Source organism: Geospiza fortis, unplaced genomic scaffold (assembly GCF_000277835.1).
Source record: "Geospiza fortis unplaced genomic scaffold, GeoFor_1.0 scaffold163, whole genome shotgun sequence".
Lineage (NCBI taxonomy): Eukaryota > Metazoa > Chordata > Aves > Passeriformes > Thraupidae > Geospiza > Geospiza fortis.
The window spans coordinates 391,778-414,247 of record NW_005054401.1 but is presented as its reverse complement, the minus strand read 5'-3'; the positions used below and the strand labels follow the sequence as shown (position 1 = coordinate 414,247).

The following is a 22,470-nucleotide window of genomic DNA, read 5'->3' as shown; positions in this document are numbered from 1 at the left end:
TGGCAAAGATTCATCACCTCCACTGTCAACAAACACTCCAGTTTTATGAACATGATGCCCAGTTTATCCTGGTCTTGGAGAAAACAGTTGTCATTTATTTTACTGACTAGAAATTACAACATGCTTTAAAAGATTAATTGAATACAGCATTTAACTCATTAAAAATTAATTAATTAATAAACTATATATATAACAAAAACTGAATAGATATCTTAGTACATTTAGAAGAATTGGACATATTCTTTAACCAAATCTTAATGATGACACTACCATCTCTACTTAAGTTTGGAAATTGGTTTAATTTTATTTAGAAATATCATCAGACTATATAAGATGAACAAATCATAAGTTTCCCTTTTTGTGGTTTTTTTGTTTTGTCTTGTTTTGTTTTTAATTTTAAAGTAACAGAAAATGTGTAGCTGGAATGGGATTTTGCTCTTGCAACAATAAACAAAAAAATTTTTCTCATGGAAGAGAAGACTGGACCTGTAAGACACATTTCTTACAGACTTTGAGAAAAAATATTTCTTAATGTTCATAAACAGTAATTTTTCATACATTTATGTCTTCACATGTGTTTTGCTCCCCATCAGTTGATTGTGCTTCTTTGGATCTTTGGAGAAAGACTTCTATATCCTATGAAAAGGAAAAAGGATATATTAAAAGTAATTTCATGTTGCAGCCTGAAAACTGCAGTAATAACACCTTAAAACTTGAAGTAATAACACCTGTCTATCCTCGGGGTGAGTTTCCACTGACTAGATTATGGTGAAAATCTAACTTCAGTGGAGGTAAATTACAGATTCCCCACATTACAGACAACATCTTCCAGCAGGGCACTGGAACTCGTTCAGCTGAGGTGCTATAATACCACTGAGATGATGTTTTAATGTTACCCATGGGACCTAATTTCCTTTGGTGTTTTTACAAAACAACACTCTGCTAAAATGCAACTCTGTTTTTAAACAGAGATGTTAAACATCAGCTTAATATTATTGGTAAAGAGAGGTAAACTGCTGTTTAAACCAGTAAATGTTATTCAGAACATACGAAGACAAATTCCTCAAGTAAGTGTTTTTTTTCAGTATGTCATATTTCAGAGTGAACTTTAACAACAATTCCAGGGAATGGATACTAAAAAATAAGTAACGAATACTTTGAATAATATATACCCTCAGTAGGTTAATTTTATGCTTAGTTCTTTATAACATATTGTATGATTTGTTAATTTTCAATAATTTTGTATTAGCAGAATCTTCCCCATTTCCCATTTCAGCAATAATATCCATTGTAGGATGTGTAAGTAGGATGAACAAGGAATTTCTGTTTTAAAACTACAGCATGCTGAACATTCAATATGAAGATAAATGTTTAACTTTCTAACATCTCCTGATACTGTCAGAATACATATTTTATCCTTTTAGGAAATTATTCTCCATTTTTAGGAGGATAATCAATAGTGAGATTTTTTATTTATACGTAGTATTTTTATATACTACATGTATATAAAAACACGTAGTATTTTTATATACATGTAGTGCAGTATCTATTTTGTGCATATTTTGAAGATACAACCTTTTCTCAAAAGCAGAAACTGCCTGTCTGTAGTGATACCTCACAAACTTGTAATATACCAGAAGCATTTCAGTGAATAGAGAACTGTGCTAAAAGGAAGTATTACCAGTCCTTAGTTTTAGAGGGTTGCACTAAAAGTGATCTTTGATTCTAGGAAACACTTCACTACAAGTAGGCATTTTCCAGCAAATTGAGTCAGAAAAAGTAGTTTAAATCCTGGTTAGATAAAAATAAATGTAGTCAAAAAATTGGAGATAGAGTGCTCCAACAGTTTTACTATGTCCGTCTTCAATGAAAGAAACTTTTTTGCTTTAAGATGAAGACATATTATTTATATTTCTTTAATATAAGAAACAACATCTTTTATGTACATTAAATTTTCTAAGATTATTTAGGGATGGGATACATCATCAAGAGAAGCATAACATAGGTCTCTTTTTTCAATGAGGTACTTAGACACTGAGTTAGATTTTCCTTTTCTTGCACACTGGGACACTTAAAACACCACATGAAAAAAGCTTCTCAAGTTTCATAAGTATTACACTTACAGCTTATGACTAAACAGTGATTCAGCAGTACATTTTTTTCTCAAAACCTTGATACATGGTCCAGTTCATAAGATGTATTTAATATAATCTGTATGAACTCTCCCTATGACAAGAAGCTCTTTTACTTTGTGAAATGATACATGGATTTCTGAATGTTTGTTGTGTAATATTAAATGGCTGCTGTGGCTATAAACAGGTTTTGTAATAGTTCTTCAACATACTAATAAACTTTTCTTCAAAAAGCCATGTTAACTATAGATTAATAGAAACCCCACTTCATTGGAACTCCTGTCTGAAAGAATACCTGGATTATGTTACTGAAATGATTAGCAGAATGAACAACATTAACAACAGTAAACATATGATAAACAATTTAGACGGAACAAGCATAATGAAAGAGCCTGCTAAATGTATTCAAAACATAAACACATAGAAATATGATGCGACAGCCCTATCTTCAAAAACAGAACCTTTTTTAAAGGGCTATTCAGGATTTGAAAGCAGAATAAGAAATACAATGCAATTTATCCAATGCATAATATTTTTGATATTAATAAACTGAATGCTAACTATCAAACTACCTTATCTTCAGTAATTATAAGAATGTAGTTTACTCAAAGTAACAAATACTGCATTAAGCATTAAGAATTATAGAAGTAGAATATATCCCAGACTCTTTCTTTAAATTTATCATAATCAAAATGCAGAATTACAAAAATATGTGGTTGTTTCTGTATTACCATATCTGTGACAGTCTCAGGACAGATGGTAAAATTTGTAACAATAAATAGTGACGTCTAAAGAAAACCCCTTAACTGACCAAATTGAGTAGATGAACACATGCAGTGGAAAAAGCAGATTGCTTGCTTCTCCCATTTGAATCAGCTGGTCTAATAAAAATCTTCTGTCATTTATTATATTATTTATTTATTTATTCGAACTTAAATTTGAAAAAATGTAAGTTAGATGGTCCCTTTATAGTTTTCAGCAAAACATTTTACTTTCTGCTGTTTATGACTGCATTAGTACAAACATTTTAACTTTTAGAAACCACACCCTGACTTGCTATATTTATCTTGTACAAGATCTCAAAATAACAGCACTGTGGTTGACTTTCATTTTTATAGACATCTCTGAGGAGAATTTCTGCAAAAATAATTGATGCTAAAAATATTGTCTTGGAAAGAAAAAAGGTCACCTGTTCCCCAAATAGGGAATTGATACAGGAAAAATCTTCCTGGAGTCTCTATGTAATAGACCAGAATTGCAACATACTTAAAACAATTGCCCCTGGGTCTCTATGCCTGTTTGCTGGTGAATATAAAACTTTTTTGGTAAACCTGAGTGTTGATTTCATGCATAAAACAAAAGTCTGTATTTAACAGTACAGTCAAGGAATGAAATACTTTGGGTTTAGGTACAGAAACCATAGAGTACTGTATTTGAGATACAGTCAGTATAAGCCTTTTCAAGAGGAAATTTTAAGTACTACAAATGATAACTGAAGCTCTGCATCACCTAACTGTTGAGTCAGAAGATACAAGAATCAACAGAACCTGCCAAATAAGTGGAAAAATGTCTCATTTAAGTGGAGTGATATCAATATATAAACAAGATGTGAGGCTAGAATATGTGCACTGAAACCCTCAGTTACTGCCAAGATTCGTATGCAGTATCCTGCAGCTTTTCTCATAGACTGACAATTTTTATACCTGAACTGCCCTGAATATGTCCTACCAACCAGAAATAACACAGGTAATTGGTGGTACCTAATACAATTTAAACACGCTCTTCAATCTACTCTTTAAGCTATGTAACAAAGTTTCCCCTAAAAATGGTAAAGGAAAATCAGAAATTTTAATACAGAATAAATACTGTGCGTTTGATTTTCAGCTATTGGCCAGTGTGAAAACGTTTTAACAGAGTCTCTGTAAAATTGCCTAGCATATAGATACGGCTTTAACTCTGTTTACACCCTAATTAAGTTTTACTTCAGGTTTCATCACATTTGGTCTTCATGAAGAAGCTGCATTATATTAAATACTACAAAGTCAGTGAGCGTTTGTGTAAACAACAGTTCTTGAGGTGGAGCACATCTAGAGAGCTGGTTTAAAAATGCTTTGGTCTACAAGAAATTCAGTGAGGTTGGAAAAAAAATCAAATTAGAAAATGCAGTATTCAATTAAATAAAAAGAATAGTCAAGAATCAAGAATGGGGAAGGGAAGGGAGGAGTGACCTAACATTGCATGGCATCTGTCTTCCCAAATAGGCTGAGACATCAACATAGGAAGGATGGACACACATGGACAGTTATAATCTTCAATTTTATTGTCTTGTCTTTGTCTTACATTTTCTAGCACTTTCTACTGTAGCAAATGGATTTTTAACCTTCACTTTTAGTGAATAAATATATTATTTTATTCTTATATTTTATCTTTTACTGACAATGATTATGAGTGATACAACAAATGCTGGGCAATTCACATCCTACAAGTGAGGAATACAATTAAGAAATAGCAAGTTACTCCTGAGCTATCATGTATCTTATTCAGATTGATATTTTGCAGGGGTGATCATCTAAAACTTGTGAAGACTGTTTGTAGTCCCATTTGACGTGGGACATGCACATGCAAGCATCCTCTCATCTTCTTATGCTGCTTTCTTACACCCTGTGTATCGAGTATTTTCGCCATAGTTTGACACCTTAAACAGGGTGATTCTCTGGCCAAAACTTGCCTTTTGTGCAAGTTGTTTTAATGCATGTTTAAACATAGGGGCAGGCAGCAGAGAAGCTCTAGACAATGGCAGGGAAGAACACTTGGACCTGTACTGCCTCTGCATGCCCTTTTCTGCTGCCTGGTTGGCCTGGGCTGGAATGGGATCTACCCCATATATCTCCTACAATGTCCTGCAGTATGATCCTGTTGGGAGGATAATTCAACCAGACTCCTTTCAATGGATGAGGAGAAAGGCAAAGGCTCATCAGGCAGTTCCAGGCCAGCAAGACTTGCACAATAAACAGGTCTGAAAATGGCCCAGCCTTTGATGGATGGAATTTTCACAGAAAACAAAAAACCTGATCTACCCTACAGCTGCTGGGCTCTATAGTTGCTCTACGTTGCAAATTGGCAGTATCTGCATTAATTACATGTACATTTCTGGGACAATGCAAATTTAAGCATGTGTGCTTACAAAGTTTTTGGACCCAGACAGGAATACTTACAGGAAGTTTGTATTCTTGGCATGTGTTAATCAAATCTTCCATGAAAGGATGCTTCAAAAGGAGTTCAAATGCAATGGGTGTCAGATCTTCAGCACCTAATTCTTGGTACATCTTGATGAAATACTTTAAGTAAAAATAATCTGTGGTCAATATATTGTAAAAAAAAAAAAAAAAAAAAAAAAAAAAAAAGAAAAAGAAAAAGGTGGAAAAACAAAGATCATAGCATATTTTTTTTAACATATGATGCAAGCTACACCACCATCCACGAATCAATCTGCCTACCTTATCGTAGCTGCCTGCCTTCTCCAGACAGCTAAATCTATGATAATCATCATCTTTACTTCTTCCAGTATGAAACACTTTGAGTAGAGATGCCACTGAAATAATTTCTTCACCTGTGTAATTCAAGACTTCTTTTTCATCCTCGATTAAAGTCTTTTCATTTGACAGTATGTTGGGGCTTGAAGAATCCTAAAAATTTAAGCACAGGTATCATACTTGGGGATAAACAGTATGTCAGTAGATGGTCTGTTTCAGTTACACACTCATTAAGAGCTAATGGATAACAATTCCAAACTTCAGTTTTTACAAAACAAAACTCACCAACTCATACAAAATTATCTACTGCACCATAGGATGGAGGAATAAATCCTGGCAGTCCAGAAATATCCATATTGTTGGCATTACCAGAAATTTAATAGACAGCTTTTTCCAGAAATGTGGCCAACATTGCACAGGAAAACTAGCATTTCTCAGAGCAACAAAACATAAAAATATTTCATAGTTACAGACTACAATTCCAAGAAATTTGTGTTTATTTAAGGAGTAAACTTGGTCATTCTGGATGTTCACATGAAAAAAAAACAGTATGAATTTTCTAGTCCAAATCTAGTCACTGCAAGAACTCTGTTTTGGCCAACAGCTAACCAGCTCTCCACAGAAATAGGTATTTTCTAGTTTGCAGAAAAATTAAGTTTATTTTAAGCAAGCAATTAGGTAATTTTAGAGTTAGTCAAAGAGAAAAAAAACCCTCAAAACAAAACAAAAAAGCCTGCTGTAGAGATTTTTGAACACAAAGATGAGAAAGGACGTCACATAGGTGAACAGTCCTTTGACTAGATTACTAGTCACAATGTAGACTAACCAGTAGCAACAGGAAATTGCATGTAATTGAACAAAGTATTTCTTTCCTCATTAGGAGGGAGAGACTGCTGAGGTTCAGTCACACCTGCGCTAGTGCCTTGGGGCTTAATACATTTCATTTTGTGCACAGGAGGAGTAGAGTCATTTGCAGTCTTTTTAACACACGGTAACCAAGATCACAGAAATATCAGCACTGAAGATTTTTGGTCTGTCATTGCATTGCTTACACTGAGCTGTGAGACCTACACAACCAATAATAACATTATTTAGACTTAAAATGAAACTTGTAACAGAAGTCTCAAGAATATGTTAGTCTGAGCTTCTCTTAACAACGTGAAGGCTTCAGATGTATTTCTGCAGGCAGATACCAATGAGATGATGTTACAATTACCAGCACAGAACAAGAAAAAGAGAGGCAAATTAGGTAAAGTTCCATAAGTCGATATGTATGAACCAGCTACATAAGGTGTAAAACTTCTTAGAGATGAGCTAGATAGCTCTTTATATTCACTGATGAATGTTCTGCTGATAATATTTACTAAATTTCCAGTACCTGCAGTGAGAATTGGGATATTTAGATCACAGCCACAGGGAAAGATTTAGGTTCTTGATTTGATGCTGAAACCACTCTGGATGTCTTCAGGACTCTGTGTATTTGATGGAGCTTGGCTCAAACCTGACACCATATCAATGCACCATTTCATTTTTGCCCCCTTGTGTTTGTGGAATAACCTTCATGAAATTCTGGCTCTACTAAAGCCTCTAGAGAAAACTCATTTACTTCAGTGGTATGGGATTTCTTTTGTTGCCTTCTGTCCACATTCAACATTATCATTAAAGTGCATAGGCATGGAACACAAGGCATAAGAAAAAATATTTTTAAAATGAAAATATTAAAAATGAAAATATTAAAATAATGTTTTAAAATCAGTCCAGTGATTCTGTGCACCACCCTAGACAACTGTAAAGTCAAAGAGAATCCATACAAGCAAGATTTGTTTAACATCTAATTCTTGGATATTCCTAGGTTTCTGAGGGACTCTCCAAGGTGAAATAGGCACACAATCTGTCTGTTTAATACACTGACATATATCAGACACAGCTCAGATTCACAGAGCCAATGCCTTGTGTGGGAAAGCAGGCATGAGGAAATGCTCAGGTTAGATGGCACATCTTTTTCTCCTCAGGGATCCAGTTAATTCTGGGCTGAAGGCAAATGCTCCCCTTCACTTGTGACTCACAGCCCTAAGAAGTTGTTGACACAGAGATGATAATGCCAGTCTCTTACTTATATATTACCAAACTTCCAACCAAACAGATGAAACCAAGCAGAAAATGGCAAAGAGGAGAACAGGTTGCATAGCTTTATATCCAGTGAGGTGACAGCTAGAACTTTTCACCAAAATATAGGAAATTAATACCACAGTAACTAATTGGGAGCTTTCTGTGCTCTCCTTCTTCCTATGAAGTGTGGAAAGTCTTATTGTCTTATTGTCTCACTTAGTCACTCGAGTGTACAAAAACTCTGTCGTGCCAAACAAAACCCAGGGAAGTATAGTAACTTCTGTCATTTGAAATTACAAAATGCTATTTTGCACATGCACATTATTACCCTGTGTAGTAAAATGATGCCTTTTCCATGCTGTTTCTAGAGATCTCAGTTATACTTTAAGTTCTGGGCAATTGCTGGAGTTGCCATGGTTGCGACAGGGCAATGAATAATTTTATTATCTTGAGCAGCACCCTCTTTCCAAGATGTGTACAGATAAATAATTTATGTCTCAGAAAATCACTTCTACTTCAATAAATATAAGTATTCACTAAGAAGTAACTGATGGATTCAGTGGACTAATTCCAGTTTTAAGACTTTAATAATAAAAACATACTACAGAACTGCTAATAATGTTCAAATGATAAGTTTCATTTCATTTAACAATGCATTCATCATGGCTGAAAAAATAATTTTAAAATTATTTTATATGAAACAAATTATTATTAAACCTTCTGGTTTACAGATAAATCTAAACACTTGGAAATAACACAACAAAGATATGTCTGAATACCCCAAAGAAACGTAGTGGAAAATAAAGTAAGACCAGCAATAATAAAGTAAGTGGAAAATAAAGTAAGACCAGGTCTTACATCATGAGGTAACATTACAGTAAGTCATACTGCAGTCTAATTCCAGGGGACTGATAGCTGGTCAATTAAGCAAAATAATTACTTCCATTCATATGCACAGGGAGTAATCACCAGTAAATATCTTAAACTTTCATTAATGGCAAGCAAATTTCCAGACTTTTGAAAGAATCCTCCTGAGTATCATTACTGATGCTATGTTCCCATGAATTCAGTGAGACTACTTATAAGGACTGGAGTCACCCAGGATATGCAAATATAGAGAAATCTGGGCAATTTATAAATTGAAAGTACTACTACTATTCTCTAGTATTTTTCTGTGATATTTTACCACACACGGAAGGGAAGCTTTCCTTTTTCTGTGAATATATGCTCCAGTAACAACGCTAAGTGCTCTGTATACACCTTCAACTGGATCAGAGTGGGAGGCGAAATAAAGCAGCATGTCAATATAGTCCAGCAGAGCAGGGTCTTTTTCAGTATCCGCAAATAAATGGAAGAAAAACTATAAAAGGGCAAAAATAAGCAAATTAATTTCTATAAGTGGACTTAAACGAAATACAAATCAAGGACTGTAAAAGAAAGCATGAAATATAGTAATAATACAGTACTGCTAATAAGAGCTACTATACTTAAGAGCATGTTGATACTGTGCAAATCAAGGCTGTGATAAATCATAAATGTGTGTTAAGTAATTCAAGGAAATAGAAATTGAGTTTCGCAGAAAAGAGAGAAATTAATAAAACCTCATATCATGATAAATATGTTCAAAGCATTTTTTGTATTCAGATTATTATTCCTCTTTCATGGAAAAAATTTATGAGCTCAGATGCAGTGATCATTTGCCTCCCATTCTTTACAAAGCTGGTTGCTGTGTAGCAAAATTAATGCCATTCAAGCAAGAACAGGAGTAATTAAGTCTTTCTGAGCAGACTATGATTTAAAATGCTCAAGCCTGACTCTTGGATTCCTCTTTACATTATTCTGAAGCACCACTTGACCTGAAAAAAAAATCAAAAAAAATGCAGCACTTATTGAATCAAAGACACTCAAAAATTTCTGAAATGAGATCTATCATGTTTGAATAGTGATTTTTTCAAAATACCTATGTTTTCAGTTACCTCTATGAGGTGTTTTAGTCTTTCTGAAGACACAGGTTCTTCGCAACTTTCTGTTATGCTTAGGTCTTCGTTTCCATTAAACCATAAGCCAACCTGATTTAATAAATAAATAAATAAATAAATAAATAAATAAATAAGTTTATTTTCACACACAGAAATAAAGTAGTCTTTATACTCTAGCTGTTCAACACACAGGTTACTAAGAGCCTAATCTCTGGACTTCATCAAACAGAATTTGTTATTAATGTTCAATGACAACAATAATTATAATTTGTTGTTTTTATGTTGTAACAGATATTTGAGAAGTTATTGAATCAAATAGGATAGAAGTGAATGTATACTTTTGAAAATAGTGGAAATTAACTAAGTAGTTGTAAATCTATGCTGCTGAAGAAGCAGAATATGATATGGAGTTTCTATGCATGCTCTGATTTCTTCCTTTGAGGATATCCTTTGCTAATCCCTACAGCTTTTGTCCAGGCTTTACTTCTAGAAGAAACTGTCCATATAATTCAGTATGATGAAGGATGGAGCCACAGCTCTCCCCATGCTTGCCTGCTCCCAACAAGATGACCAAGAGTCCTAGAGAGACGGAGCTACAACTGTAAATTAAAAGTGCTCAGAACCAATTCTGTAGTACTAGACTCTAGACACAGGAAGGATCAGCTAGATCTGGATAGGCATGAACAAACTTCCAACAGAAAAATTCACTTGTGTGAAACCACACCAGGCTGTACAAACAACATCACAGCAGGGACAACTCACCACCATTACCTGAAGATGGGCCCCAGCACTGTGTAGTTTTCCAGTGTAGGTGCAAAGAGAGAGGACAGGTGAAACAGCTCAAATTCCCAGTGGAAAGTTATTAAAACCAGCTGTTTACTGCATATTTATTACCTTGTAATATTGAAGTGATTAAACTAATTGCTCTGTTAATATTATACTTGAAATAGGATCCTGTGATAAAAATGTACGTTCTCAGTCTGCATGTCTTATAACTGCTAGCTTATTTACAAACTCTTCAGCAAAACTTACAACAGTAGAAAAAATAAATGCACATAGACTGGCATTTTTTGTGGGTTCCCTGGCCTTGTAGAGTTTGTTTCTTAGCAAGTCTGTGGTGGGAAGGGATTGGCAGGTGCTCCTGGAAGTTTTAAATTAATTAAATTCTGAAAACTACAGGCCTCTGGACTAGCACAGCCTTTATTTATTCTTCTTTAAAAACCAATGCTAGGTGAGTGGAAAACAAATTACAATAAAGTTTCTATGCAATTTATTCAAAACAGTTGGAAAATTATATTTAATATCACCAAACAAATACAGAAACTGGCAAGACTGGAGTATCGACAGACACCTATATGTGTATATATGTGATACTTACAGCTAGTATAGCCCAAGAAAGTATAGATACTTGCTGGTATAGATAGAGTATATACCAGAAAGTATCATTCTAAGTATGATTAAAATGGTTAAAAGTAAAAGTAAGTGAAAATGAGCAGAATTTTGCTGAAAGAACAAAAATGTATTCATAATACTCTTTCTGAAAAACCTTGCTGAACTATGTGACAATTCAAACAGAAGTTGTCTTCAGAAAAATGATCAAAGAATTTTATAATTTTCCATGTATTCAAGCCTTGAGAAATGATCTTGAGAAAATTATTATTGGAAAAAATCTAGAAACATTTAATTAAAATGCAGCTGAACGATGAAACTGCAATCCTTATTTTTGTGTGGAGCAAATGATCTTATTCAGTGTCAGCTAAGTTAGTAGTCATCAAAGTGCACACAGAATGGTTTCTTTAAAACAGAAAGGATTTTCACTTGAGATTAATTTATGGTAAAAGTAGGAAAATCAAGTTTAAAGTATGTTTAATTAGCCTGATTTGTGGAACTATGGACAAGATATATATTAGGCCATCAATTTCCTGAAAACACTTTTCACTACAAAGCTCCCTCAGACCTAAAGCATTTAAAATTCAGACTGAATTTCTCAAGGCAAATAAGCCAAACAACATATCATTCAATTCGGGGAGTTTAACAAATTAAAATTTGATTGAAAAATTAAAAGGCTGATAACCTGTAAATAGTGTTCCTGTGTAACGAAGCCTGATCCAGTGACATCAAGAGACTTGAAGCCATGCAGTGTTTGGAGGAGCTGTGTCACAGACGGCACTGGCCAAGGCTGTGCTGCTGCCAGCAAGAATCTGCGCCAGTCAGTGAGATGTGAGTTCACTGTGAATTCAGATGCCAGATTTTCTAACTACAAAACCAAAACAGCAATATGTCAAATGTGTACATAAACAGTCTTTCACTATTCTATGTATCCTTAGGTATTTCCTGGACAGGATGAACAAGGTTCTGCAGTGAGGTTTCACAAAACAAATTGGCCACAGGCCACTGTATGCCGACTGCCATGTGCAGTAAAGGTTGCTCTAAATAAACATTCTGAGTGCCCAAATAGGCATTTATTTGGGCTTGAGAATTTCCTTTTGTAAGTAAGCTCGTGTTTCCATGATAAATTTAAAAGTCTCATTTAAAACTGGTTCTTTTAAGGAAAGAAAATTCTGTTATTAAAGATTGGATTTATTAACACTAAAAGTTCTCAAAGAATACAGAACATGGGATACATGCCCATTTGGTCTATTAATAGAGAATATTTGACTGATAGCTTTCCTTGGATAATTATTTCCCGTGCTGAGATTAGGTTTTATACACTCAGGATGACAGATGTGCTTAGTTTTCACTTAACTTACTGGAACTACACCACTTTAACATTAAAATGTTTTACTCATGCACTTCATCTGTGTAAAGAATATATTAATGAAGTGATGAAATAATGTGAAATCCAATTAAAATTTTAATGTGAATCATGGTTTACTGTCAGAAATAGTTATTAAAATATGCTAACACAAGTTAATATTTTCAATCTGTAGGTTTACCAGTAACATCTGATTGAATCTGAAAGAGAAATTAATTCAGTATGGAGGATTTGAAAGTTTTAATGTTTCCAAATCTGAAAAACTTGGATGGTGTATTAAGAACTGATATAACTTGCAAATTGTAAATAAATAAAGTGCTGAAAAATGTCTGGCACAGTGACTTCCATGATCCTTCCCTAGTGAAACAGAAGAATTTTAAAGAAAAACTGATGATATCCTAGAATATTATTATCTTCGTTTTAAGGACAATGCTTCATACTAAGGACAATGCTGCATCTTCTACACAAACCAATACCCCAGCTGAAGAGAATATAGGGGTTCACTTACATCTTCAAGTGTTAAATCCTTCCATGCATCAGGGTAGCAATTTATTCCAAGATTCAAATTAACCAAGCCACTAACAGTTTCAATAAATACTTTCTTTAGTATAAAACCTAATAAAAAATCAATATAAAAACATGTTTAGACTTTAAATAGACCTCTTCTGTTAAAAAAAATAAATTAAATTTTAATGGCCATATGAGAAAGTTACTTACTTTCCTATTTTGCACTATTGATAATGCTAATATTTTCCAAACCAAACATAAAATCTCCTTATTTAAAATTAATCGTATGTGACCCATCTAATAGCAAAATTTCAAATATTTCACTGCACTGCAATTCTTCTGGTACTTGTCCTGATCTGCATTAAGATCACTAATCTATCCTCACATGGTCTGCACTGACAGTTAATGAGCATTCACAGACACCAATCTCTCAGAGTTATGTGTATTGAATACCTACCAACATTTTCTTCCACTTTGCTTTATTTTAATCAATCATAAACCCATCTTCACTCTTTAAAGCAAGTGTAAATTAGAGAATAGGGTAGAAAACATGCACTGTTGTCTGTTGAATTCTGAAACAAATTTCAACTGTTTGAAAAGCTTCTCAGAACTCACATGTGGGACTTAGAAATAGCTCCATTAATTTTATTTTTAAAGAAATCCTAAGAAAAAATCAGTTAAGTGCAGCAGGAGTAGATTTTTTAAAGCAGGAATAGATTTGCTTATGAGCAAACAGAAAATTCAAACTTCATGTATGGTATCAAAGCACAAAATTATGTATAAAAAATTTAAAAAACAAATATGAGTCTCTTATTTCAGAAATGGACTTTGCTGTGTCAGCGAGAGTTCACTGCAAAACCTCTGCAGTAACAACAAAAAATTTAAAATAAGTTTCAAGTTATTTAAATTTTGAGAGATAAAGCCTATCTGGTCAGGTTGTCATCAATTCCATGGCATCCAAACAGGAGTTTTCAGATTACCTTCAAAAGCAAACACAATCAGTGAAATACTGGGAAGACTTAATTATTTTTTTCCTTTTTCCAGTCAGACTTCTTGTCCATTTGAAAAGGCAAAGCTGTGGACATTCTATGGCTAAGGCACTTTGTTTGATGTGAAACAGTGAAGTGTAATTTAGGTTTATGAAAAAGATATGTGATAGGAATATAAATAATGTGTTAATTTCACTGTGTCATTATTCAAAATCAAGTTGCCAATTTGAATGAATAGTCTGCATCTCTGTAGACCTGTTTATCTCCAATCAGGAAAACTAGGATTAATGCCCTCAGCACATCTTAATACATCAGAGAAATCCTACACATATATAAAATTGGAGAGAAGAGGACAAAAATAGATTTGGGAAGCTCAGTCTGTTGGGGCAGAAAGAAGGAAGGGAGAAACACCTGGACTTGAAGCCTGCATATCCTCCCCCAAATTTCAGCATGAAAGCAAAAGCTGGAGAAAAAATACTGTCAGACTGGTAACAGTGTTCTGATACCTTGAAAGTTTTTGAGTTATCTGCATTGAGAAGGAACATCTTCTAAAAATATGTTTTTAGAAGAACAGCACATCACGTGCTGTTTCCTGAAGCACCTTGGATTGCTAATATAATCAATTTAAGGTAAACAGAAATTTGTTTTTTTTTTTCATGAAAACTTCAATTCTCAGGAATCAGATTATTTTCATATAGCACAATGAAGCCTGCATCACTGGACCATTACTGGGACACTTCCTCTAAGATTCCATAATCCTGGTAACATTTTAGTGATTCATGGGGAAAACAGGTTATGATGCATGAAGAAGCCAGTGAACAACAAAAAACATCAGGGAAAATTTTTACATCTTCTTTGCACTATCAGACTTTCTAGTGCTTTATCATAAAGAGCCCAGATAATAATTTTTATTTTTTGCTAAACATTTCCCTTTCCATTTGATCACTGGCAGTGTAACTTAGCTTTCCGTCACACCATCTTGTGCTTTAAACTGTTCAATTACCACTAAGATCTCCCTATATGAAAATAAAAGACATAGTTCCTGTATTTCTTATGATTTTCTGACTTCCTGAAATGCAATTGAATTTTGATTTTCTTCCCAGAATTCTAAAAGGATACTAATATCCTCATATCACTTTTTGTGAAGCTACATGACTTCAGAAACATACACTGAAAGTATCTGAAGGACATAGAATTTAAAGAACTTGCATCAAAACTAATGTCTGAGATGGGATTAAAGAACTGCAATCTAAATCACAATTTACATAAACTATGTAATTGTTTATATTAACTATAGAATTCCTGATGTGCTTTAGGGCAATTTCTTTTACTTTACTACCTCTTCCTGAAACATCTGATGAGGGATAATTCCAAAGCTATAGTAGTTCAAAATCTTCCAATGGACCGTGACTTAATTCCTCCTACTGACACATGCAGGAGAAAGGAAGGAGTCTCAGAGACACAGAGGAAATCCCACATAAACATGAGGGATGAAATACATTCGTCACTGTGTTTTTAGGATCTTTGTCTAGACTTAGTGGATTTGGGTATATATTACAGAGAACAGAACTGGTTTTGAGTATCTGATTATAATACCAAACAATAGGTGATTCATCATTTAATCTCAAGGGCTGTCAGTGCTCCATAACCACGGAGAGATGCTGAGAGTGGGCAGCAACACAGATGGTACCCAGAAAAGAATACTGGTGTTGGCAAATGGTACACTGCAAGCAGTGAGAGAAAATAATGTCCCCCAGGAAGGAAAAAGGAAGACAATTCCCAGAACTGGCTTTTTCTACTTAGAAAGACTCATTTCCAAACAGGTATGCTCTTTACAAAATCCTTTTATAAGTACAAAATAAAAGAAACCAAACCTAATAAGTTTTAGTTGAATAATGTAGGAGACTGAATAGAAAATTAAACCTTTTTAATTAAAAGGAGCAACAGGCATCTTGTAAAAAGAATCGGTATCCATGAAGATTTTGAAAAACTGGAGAGATGGTCAGGGTCAGTAGGTAAGTTTCACCAGAAACAAATCAAAGTACTTTCTGGAAATGGACTGCACAAATTGATACATTTATTGCACTGTACATAAAACAATTAAGCAACAGACTCCTAGCACATTGGAGAACAAGATTAGAATTCAAAGTGAACTTAAAAATTGGAGATAAAGTCTAGAAAAAAAGGACACTATCTAATAAAGATAAATGTCAAGTGCCCCACTGGGCTGACATAATGAACTGAATGAATGTCCCAAAGGGAATCTTACTGCCAAAGTAAAATTTCTACAGAAAAATCTCTAAGGATTATAGCAGATTACAATAATATGAGAAAGTACATGGGAAGTCATTGGAAACAATCCTTTTTTTTCCCTCCAGATGTTAAGGCTTCTGCTATAATACAAGTTTGGAAATTCTAGACCAAGAAGGATGGATGTAAACTAAAGATTGCCCAAAAGAAAGCAGCAAGAATCATCGCAAATTTAGAATACAATTCCTGAGGTGTAAGGTTGAAGGAATTCCACTAGCTTCATGGATGAAGAGTATGAAAAAACATGCCCCCGCCCTGCATCATGGAGGTGACTTCAGTGTTACAGATACAGAACCACCACTTTTTGGTTTTTCTTTCTTTCTTTTTTTGTTTTCACCTGTTGGACATTCTTGGGACACATTTTCAAACTTTTTCTAATCTCAGCATAGTTAGAAATCTCCATTTCAAAACTTTGAGGGAAAAGAACCCTCTTGGTATTATGCAATTTAAAAGAAAATACTTGAATCCATGATTCTAATATGTAACAAGCCACATATTTAATAAGGTAATCCATGAAATATATATCCTGTTGCTTATTAGGCAAAGTGTATCTAAACATTTTTTTTGACTGCGAAATCACAAGTACAGATATTTTATACAATGCACAGTACTGATCTCTATTTCTGACACAGATTAACTCTACTGGAGCAGATCAATATGCTTTAATGAGGTATTCCTTCAAAACCTACTCCATTTCTGACACATTGTTTATACCCAGAAGAAGCATGAACATCTATGCAAAACACCAAAGAGACTATAGGTGTATATATATGTGTGTGTGTTTGTGTGGTATAGCATAGCACAGCACAGAGCAGAGCTGAGAGTACAGTAGGGCATGAAGTATTGGTATTACTACATACATTTTCTATTGAAAGTAGAGTTATCTTGATTTAGCACATAATTGACTCAAAGGTGAATGACCTCATATTAATTTCTCCCAAATTACCGGTAGTAAATCTTCATTTGCTGTTGGAAGAACCAAGAAGGGTCTTTAATGATTTAATTTTAGCTATCTTTTGATATAAATCATTGCTATTCCTTTATGGTAGAAATATATTCTGCTGGTATGTTTTACCTTTTGAAATTATCAAGTAGAAAGGTGCATTTAGAATATGTAGAATTATGAAAATATAAATTCTCTAAACCATACTCATTCTCACCTCCTAGATTAAAAATCAAGATACAGTAATCTTATTGCAACCCTTAAAAATATTCTTACAGGGAAATAAAAAGTAGTTCAAGATGTGAAGCATATTAATCACATCCTGTCTGTAAGAGTACATGTTATGGGAAGACTAATTCGTGCAATTAATAATCAGGAATGGGAAAATGGATCTGTTCTGCCTCTGTAGGGAAGTCTTCAGAAGGACATGCCTGAGAAAGGTCATGTTAAAATTTATGTGGTTTGCCTATTCCCTCAAGGTCTGTATAGGGAGAGCCAGATTTAGCAATAGCATGGTATCTTCTAAAAATATTTTCTACTCTACCCAATGTTATGGAGCTCATGCTCTTCAACATCTGCTCAGCAGAAGCTGTATCTGGTGAAGCAGAACTGGCAGCTTCCATGCAGGTAGCCCAAGCATGAGCTTCACTACTCTGGTGTGTGTTTATAAATTCAAGTTTGAAGTCATCAGTGCCAGAACAAAAATTATGGATATTTTCCCCCAAATCCACATTATGTCTACGACATGGTACACAAAACATTATTCCTCTTTCTTCATCATATTTTATTAGTCTTGCTTTTAAATTGCTTCAGTGCTTTTATGGCTATAATTTAAAAAGAAACAACTAAATATAAAATAATTTTTATTTTATAAAATATCAGTTGCATCTTTTATTTTCTTGTCCATTTTTATCTTGTTAACTTGGACTAGAGTGTGACTTGAAATGAACAGCCATGAAAGAGAATAAGGAAATCAGACCTACTCTTTAAATCAATTGAAGGCTACCAAGGATTCTCATAAGAAATGGTCAGTTTTGATTTTGATTAGAAGTTTGTCAGAGTATGCAACCCATGAAGTGCAGCAGCATCAATGCTATTTTTGAAACAGGGAAGAGCAAAGTTATGAAGAGGAATTCAGAATGGTCTTTTAGGCAAAACATCTCCAGAAAATACTGCTGAAGTCACAAACTTATTATAATGTACATCATACCTGGCATTAGCAGAAATGCTAACTTGGAGCAAATCTGTAAATACATAATCAAAAACCTGACACAGAATGCCCAAGATGCTTATGTAGTAGCTGACATGATCTTCTTAAAATGTGTTTGCCTGCAAATGATATTATTACTGCTTTCACAACTGTATATGCATTCTTAATGCACTGAGATTGTTCTGAACTTTCCCCCAATTGTTCTGAAGGTGGTCAACCTTGTATTTTGTAGGAGTAAATCCCATATGCTGACATTTTAAAAATTATATTCCTAGATCCCATTTATCTCCTACTTTTGGACAATAATTTAATTATTCTTTTAGTATACCATTGCATAATTTTAGGTCTTCGAAAAGAAAGCAATAAATAAGCAAGAGAAAATGCATGCAGGATGGAAGCAATAAAATGGGAAATCTATTTGTTCACTGGGAAATAACAAAAGTAACACCCTGCAGATGACCTAAAATCTGACTCTCCCTCTTTATTGTGATGTGTATGTCAAGAACCAAAATTAATGAGTACATTAAGCTAATCACAGAGAGAAATGCTATTTCTAGTGCTTTAAAAGGTCTTGAGAAAAAGAGTTTTTGTATGCCACTCTTTTCTACTTTAGAAGAAGGAGCAAATTTTTATATATATACACCATATAATTTGTGGGAACTGATTGTTCCCATTGTCAAAAAAGTGACAGTTTGTTCCATTATACTCTAAGCATCCTGAAAGGACTTAATATTAATAAAAGAAGTAAGAAACATGCAGTTTATATACATTTCCAGTGTGAATGATTCTTGTAAAGAACTTAAAATCTGAGGTAGCAGCTGTGGTCCACATAGATAGCAAAATGAACTGTCCCAGGAGGTTTTTCTGACATGTGCCCAGGTACCATAAACAGAACTGAAAAGAAGAAGAGAAATATTCCTAACACAGAGTTAGGCAGACACAAAACCACAAGGTAAGGTGAAAAAGAGGTGGAGGGCTGGAAAACTGGACCTGCAACTTGAGAAGTAAAAAGGGTATAAGGGACAAAAACATTTTAACATCTCTAGAGTGCCTCCTGTTTCTTTAGGCATAAGGAAACCTGTGGAAATGTGCTGCTGATTAGGAAAATAGGGATCAGAGTAGACCTGTGATCCACTGTCAGGGATAATATTCCCTGTAAGATTGGCCTTCAGTGTTTCCAACATTTTTTTTTAATTGACATGGAGAAACTGGGAATATAGGAAAAGATGGGATCTGTTGCAGTGATGCCATGGAAAGAATAGAGGATACAAAAGGAAGCCAGCCTGTACTACATATGAAGCAACTTATGAAGCAACTTCTTCACATTCAGTTTGTTATCAAATGAAATCAAGAAGAAAACCAATGTTGGAAAAGCTACATTGGGTAGAATTATTTTTCATTAAAATCTTCTTAAAAGGCAGTATCGTTCCCTGATACACACAGTGATTGGCAAGCTTTCACAGGTTTCAGTAAACAGTGCAGATCTTCAAAAAAAAGCAAAAAAAATATTTAGTGAAGATATTACGACCACTAGTGAAACTGAAAACAGGAAAAAAAAATCCAAAACATTCAAAAAGGAGCATGATAAATGACAGCAGTGTAAGTTTACACTACACCCTGTGAACCAGGACTGTGACATTTTAAATGGAACCTGTGACATTTAAAGAGCAACCATGATGCCTCAGTTATTAAGGCAGATATACAAAAGAGACTATTTCTTAATGATACCCCAGTCAGTAGAGTATTTTCTACAGGCACTGTATAAAAATATTTACATAAAGTATGAAGTAGTAAGTCTCTATTAAACATTCAGATTATATACTTACACAGGCAACAAAACATTAAGAGATTGTAAACTTATACTAGAGATGAGAATTATGCTACCATTTATTCCCTCATCATCAAATTTTATCAAAACATTTGAATAGATTAATATTCCCTTCTATTTTCACTGAAAAAAATGTTTCCATAGCAGTTCCTGACTAGAGATTTGGATAATAATCCCTTGCAAATTACACACCAGACTCTGTAGCAATTTCATAAGGATGAATGAGTGAAATAAACCCTGAAGGCTGAATTATATTCTTTTAACTTAAGGACTCTAAAAGCTAGTAATATGGGATACTTCTACCCTTAGGTGAAAAAGATGGGAGTCACAAAAACATGATACTTTTCATCCAAGTTGATAGACTCATCACTCCCCACAGTCAATTTCACTGTAAGTATTTGCATAATTAACTCACTAATTATTACTGGTGCTGCTATATGTCCAATCTTCGTTAACTGGCAAGAATTGGGATTTTAAACTTAGAAGCACTGAGAATTAAGGTATTTTTGTTGCTGCACAGATGTAGTGAGGGGTGAGGTCCTCTGTCATGCTGACTGAAATCTTCAAATTATATATATATATTCAAATGCACAGAAACATATACAAACATGTTAAATATGTTCCACAAATTTCTGAAATTAAATAACATACATGACTTAGTAAGAGACATAACAGGAGATATAAATTAAACTTAAATTAAATTATTAGTAGAATTACTAAGTTTTCACCTAGAAAGAGATACTTCCTCTGTCCACAAACTTAAAACTTCCTTATTTTCAAGTCTTGAAAAAACACATGGAAGATAAATAGTCTTTAAAAGATGTAAGTTAGAGATGATGAAACTATTCCTATCCTCTCATATGGACTTCAGTCTGTATTTGCAACTACTTTTCTTCAATTGTTTCTACAACAGTGCTTGGGGAATCTGTAGACATTATCCAGGGTCATCCTATAATCCTGATTATAGGATATTACATTGAAGAGGTAACATTTCAGCCGAGGTACATGCACAGTTTAATATAACTGTCTGCTCCAAATCTACCAATACAGTAAAAGTCAATTCACAATTTCACAATTTGAAAACACACAGCAATGCAATATGGCCATTGGTTGTCTCTTATGCTTACATCTTAGCAGACTATTTGATAGTTTTATAGAAAAGCATTTAAAACATTTTTGGTTATTTGATATAGAATTTTTTAAAAACTGACTGGTGTCTATTCTATCTAATTATAGAATCACTTCTATAATTAAACTGAAGGTTCATAAGGATCATGCTTGTGAAAAACAAAAAAAAAATTAAAATGATCTTGTGTGATTCAGTCATAAGATAGAGAACAAATCTGGCACAGAATCTACTTTGATCTGCTTTGTAATGCAAAACCACACCCAAATTACATTCTCTGAAACAGCTTTAGAAGAAAACTGAGACATTCCATATGTGTGCTAATTGAAATGACAAGAGATGTGGTTATAGAAGATCATAGTGCTCAAGGGAATCAAAGGGGATGAGATCTACTGGATATTTTAATTTTGTTGATAAGAAAAGCATGCATTCAAAAAGACTGTAAGAGAGAAAATAGAAAAATTGAATGTTATTAGCTCCATTTAAGAGTTGTCACAGCTGTTCCTATGAAAAAGCACTCTGAAAGTAATATATTAGAGCATTGTTAAAAACTTGATCAAAGAGTTAGTGAAATTAATTACTGCAGACTCATGTTGACTTTGGGCAATAGCACTTGGGATAATAATAAAACAAGAAATAAACTTTTTTCTCAAATGAAAGACTGTCAGTAGGTAGGAAGGTCCAGCACAGGCTGTTTTTTTGTCCATTGGCGCTTAGAATGGAGAATAATTTGCTTCCATGGAGAGCCAAGTGTGCAGGACAGCACAAAGTTGTCTGTGAAGAATCGGCAGTTCTTTAAAACTTTAAATACCTAGGAAACACAAAACTGCTTCATAAGAATTCTTCCATGAATATCAAACATTTTTAAAGTATACTGGTACTCCCACTTTTAGCTTTAATTTTGGCAATTTGTTAAATATATTTTGAAAATATTTCATTTTGACATTTACCAAATATCTTGGGACAAACCTGTTTACATGGTAATTTCTTCTAATATAATCACCCCTCCTTTGTTGCTCTTTGTTTGCTTGCATTTCTAGGTAAAAATA

At 33.9% G+C, this 22,470-nt stretch overlaps 1 protein-coding gene across 1 annotated transcript in view; it reads right to left on the bottom strand.

Annotated features, from left to right (window-relative positions):
• Positions 1 to 387: 387 nt before the first annotated feature.
• Positions 388 to 22,470, bottom strand: part of SPEF2 (sperm flagellar 2) — a 75,276-nt gene continuing 53,193 nt past the window's right edge. The window contains 7 exon segments of the mRNA XM_031061142.1: positions 388 to 636; positions 5,348 to 5,470; positions 5,630 to 5,818; positions 8,961 to 9,134; positions 9,751 to 9,843; positions 11,828 to 12,010; positions 13,017 to 13,123. Coding sequence (XP_030917002.1) covers positions 553 to 636; positions 5,348 to 5,470; positions 5,630 to 5,818; positions 8,961 to 9,134; positions 9,751 to 9,843; positions 11,828 to 12,010; positions 13,017 to 13,123 — 953 coding nt within the window. The 3' untranslated portion in view covers positions 388 to 552.